This window comes from Rhinopithecus bieti, unplaced genomic scaffold (genome assembly GCF_001698545.2).
Source record: "Rhinopithecus bieti isolate Rb0 unplaced genomic scaffold, ASM169854v2 scaffold_19939, whole genome shotgun sequence".
NCBI lineage: Eukaryota > Metazoa > Chordata > Mammalia > Primates > Cercopithecidae > Rhinopithecus > Rhinopithecus bieti.
The window spans coordinates 386,345-387,943 of record NW_016810019.1 but is presented as its reverse complement, the minus strand read 5'-3'; the positions used below and the strand labels follow the sequence as shown (position 1 = coordinate 387,943).

The window sequence follows — 1,599 nt, the reverse complement described above, 5'->3', positions numbered from 1 at the left end:
TATCTGCTAGCCAAGAAGGCTGGGCAAAGTCTGCAAATGGAATTTCTCTACCATAACAAATTCTCAGGTTCGTCACTGTCTCTTCATTAACCTGGTCTCTTCCGATATTTCCATAAAAGGACTGAAGCATAAGTCTATTTATTTTTCACATAAGAGAAACCATCAGAATGAAGAAAAATGTAATTACCCAAAAGATAGAGGGGCCTAAGACTATTTTTTATATTGTTTCAATAAAAAGTTTAGGAAGTCAATCTTTTATATTCCCTTAATCTTATAAATGGAAGATTAAAATAGCTAACCCACATAATCATTTCCACCAACATTAAATCCGATTTTCATATAGGAATAATAAACATGACTTAAGTGCTTATTTGCAAATTTTATGCAAAGTAAAATAAATATCTCTTTATAATTATTCTTTGGCAAATTTTAAGTAGTTTTTCTTCTAGCTCAAAACTCATGCACATATTATAAGCAAAAGGAAAATTGTTTACATTTTAGATATTTCTTTAATTTTTCTAGATTTCCCTCAACATGATATTCATTCCGAAGGTGTATTAAGTCAAGAGTCTTCCCAGTCCACATTCCTCTGTGACTTTTTGTATCAAGCTCCTTCTGCTGCTTCTAAACTCTCTTCAGAGAAAAAACTGCTTGAAGGTATTTTTTTCTGTTCCTTTTAGATATTATCTGATAAAAACTTTATTCCATTATCAAAACAATTAGGTTTAGATTTTGATTTTTTGAGATGTTAGATTTGATCTCCAAGTAGAGATATTTTTGAGGATTTATAAACGCTTCTAGGTACAAATATTATTTCATATACTGCAGCAGGGATTTACCATTGGGTTGGAATGCTGAGTGAATTCTCAGCAGAATTCACTGATATCTACCTTAAGGCTAACCAATTCTGTTTCAGGTTATAAAGGTTACTCTGACAAAAAAAAAGTGAAACTCAGCCCCTTTCCTTAGGGATGGACACCCCAACTGGCTCACTAGATAATGCAGATAAATGTGAACACATAGGAAGAAATGACAAGATTTTAGTACATATTCAATTAGAGTACTAAGTAATATCAAAAAGTTCACTTTTTTTTTCTGATGAAAAGTGTGTGTGTATGTGTGTGTTTAAGTAAAATAAAACTTAAGCTTGATTTCAAAAAATGATGAGAATCTGATTTAACAACATATTCTAGGTTTGGGGAATTATCTGAGCAGAGTCACAATGGGGCATTTATTCATTTATCCTTCCAACTCCTTGTGTCAAACTGATGCTAGGTATTGGGAATTTAAAAATGACTAAGACACAGCCCTTATGCTCATGTATATACATTGGAACAAATCTGAGAAATATAGGGAGGAAAATATCATGCAATCTGCCTTACTGGAACAAAGAGTGTAACAGAGATTAAGCTGTACCTGCCAATTGATGGTGGCCATTGATTGGCTCCGGAGCCCAGCATTAATTCACTAGGTGATATAATTCAGCTATATTACTCAATCAAAAGAATTATAGAATAACAAACTCACTGTAGAGTGTTAATCCTCATATATGTGATTTGCAGTTCTTATTTCAATATAAAAGCTTTATTTCCAAATATA

General features: G+C 32.2%; 1 protein-coding gene across 1 annotated transcript in view; it reads left to right on the top strand.

The window, feature by feature from the left end:
• Positions 1-1,599, top strand: part of ARAP2 (ArfGAP with RhoGAP domain, ankyrin repeat and PH domain 2) — a 192,219-nt gene that overhangs the window by 93,054 nt on the left and 97,566 nt on the right. Inside the window, 2 exon segments of the mRNA XM_017891113.1 lie at positions 7-67; positions 523-657. Of these exon segments, the coding sequence (XP_017746602.1) occupies positions 7-67; positions 523-657 (196 nt within the window).